At 59.8% G+C, this 661-nt stretch overlaps 1 protein-coding gene across 1 annotated transcript in view; it reads left to right on the forward strand.

Moving 5' to 3' along the window:
• The window catches only part of NAV1 (neuron navigator 1), a 95353-nt gene that overhangs the window by 73653 nt on the left and 21039 nt on the right, over window positions 1-661 (forward strand). The window contains exon 15 of the mRNA XM_015559875.1: window positions 448-659. Within this exon, the coding sequence (XP_015415361.1) occupies window positions 448-659 (212 nt within the window). The remainder of the gene's footprint in view (window positions 1-447; window positions 660-661) is intronic.

Consider the following 661-nt stretch of genomic DNA (forward strand, 5'->3'; position numbering starts at 1 on the left):
TATTCACTTTACAGAAAGGAAGGGAAAGGAATAGAGAGTCAGAAACATCGATGAGAGAGAAACATCGATCAGCTGCCTCCTGCACACCCCGCATTGGGGACGTGCCCGCAACCCAGGCACATGCCCTTGACCAGAATCGAACCCGGGACCCTTTGGTCTGCAGGCCGACGCTCTATCCACTGAGCCAAAACGCCTAGGGCTCATTTTTAGTTTTTAAATATATTTTTATTGATTTGAGAGAGGAAGCAAGAGGGAGGGAGAGATAGACACATCGGTGATGGGAGAGAATCATGGATCGGCCGCCTCCTGCACGCCCCGCACTGGGGATCGAGTCCGCCACCCGGGCCTGTGCCTGAGCGGGAATCGAACCCTGACCTCCCGGTTCATAGGTCAACACTCAACCCCTGAGCCACGCCGACCAGACTGACGCTCGCTCGCTTCTTGCAGGGGCCCCGTGCACACGGCCCCCCACCCCAGGCTGTTCCTGGCCGGCGAGGAGGAGGAGCCGGAGAAGAAGGAGGTGTCGGAGCTGCGCTCGGAGCTGTGGGAGAAGGAGATGAAGCTGACGGACATCCGCCTGGAGGCCCTGAACTCCGCCCACCAGCTGGACCAGCTCCGGGAGACCATGCACAACATGCAGGTCAGTGCGGGGGGCGGCGGC

Source organism: Myotis davidii, unplaced genomic scaffold (assembly GCF_000327345.1).
Source record: "Myotis davidii unplaced genomic scaffold, ASM32734v1 scaffold1915, whole genome shotgun sequence".
NCBI lineage: Eukaryota > Metazoa > Chordata > Mammalia > Chiroptera > Vespertilionidae > Myotis > Myotis davidii.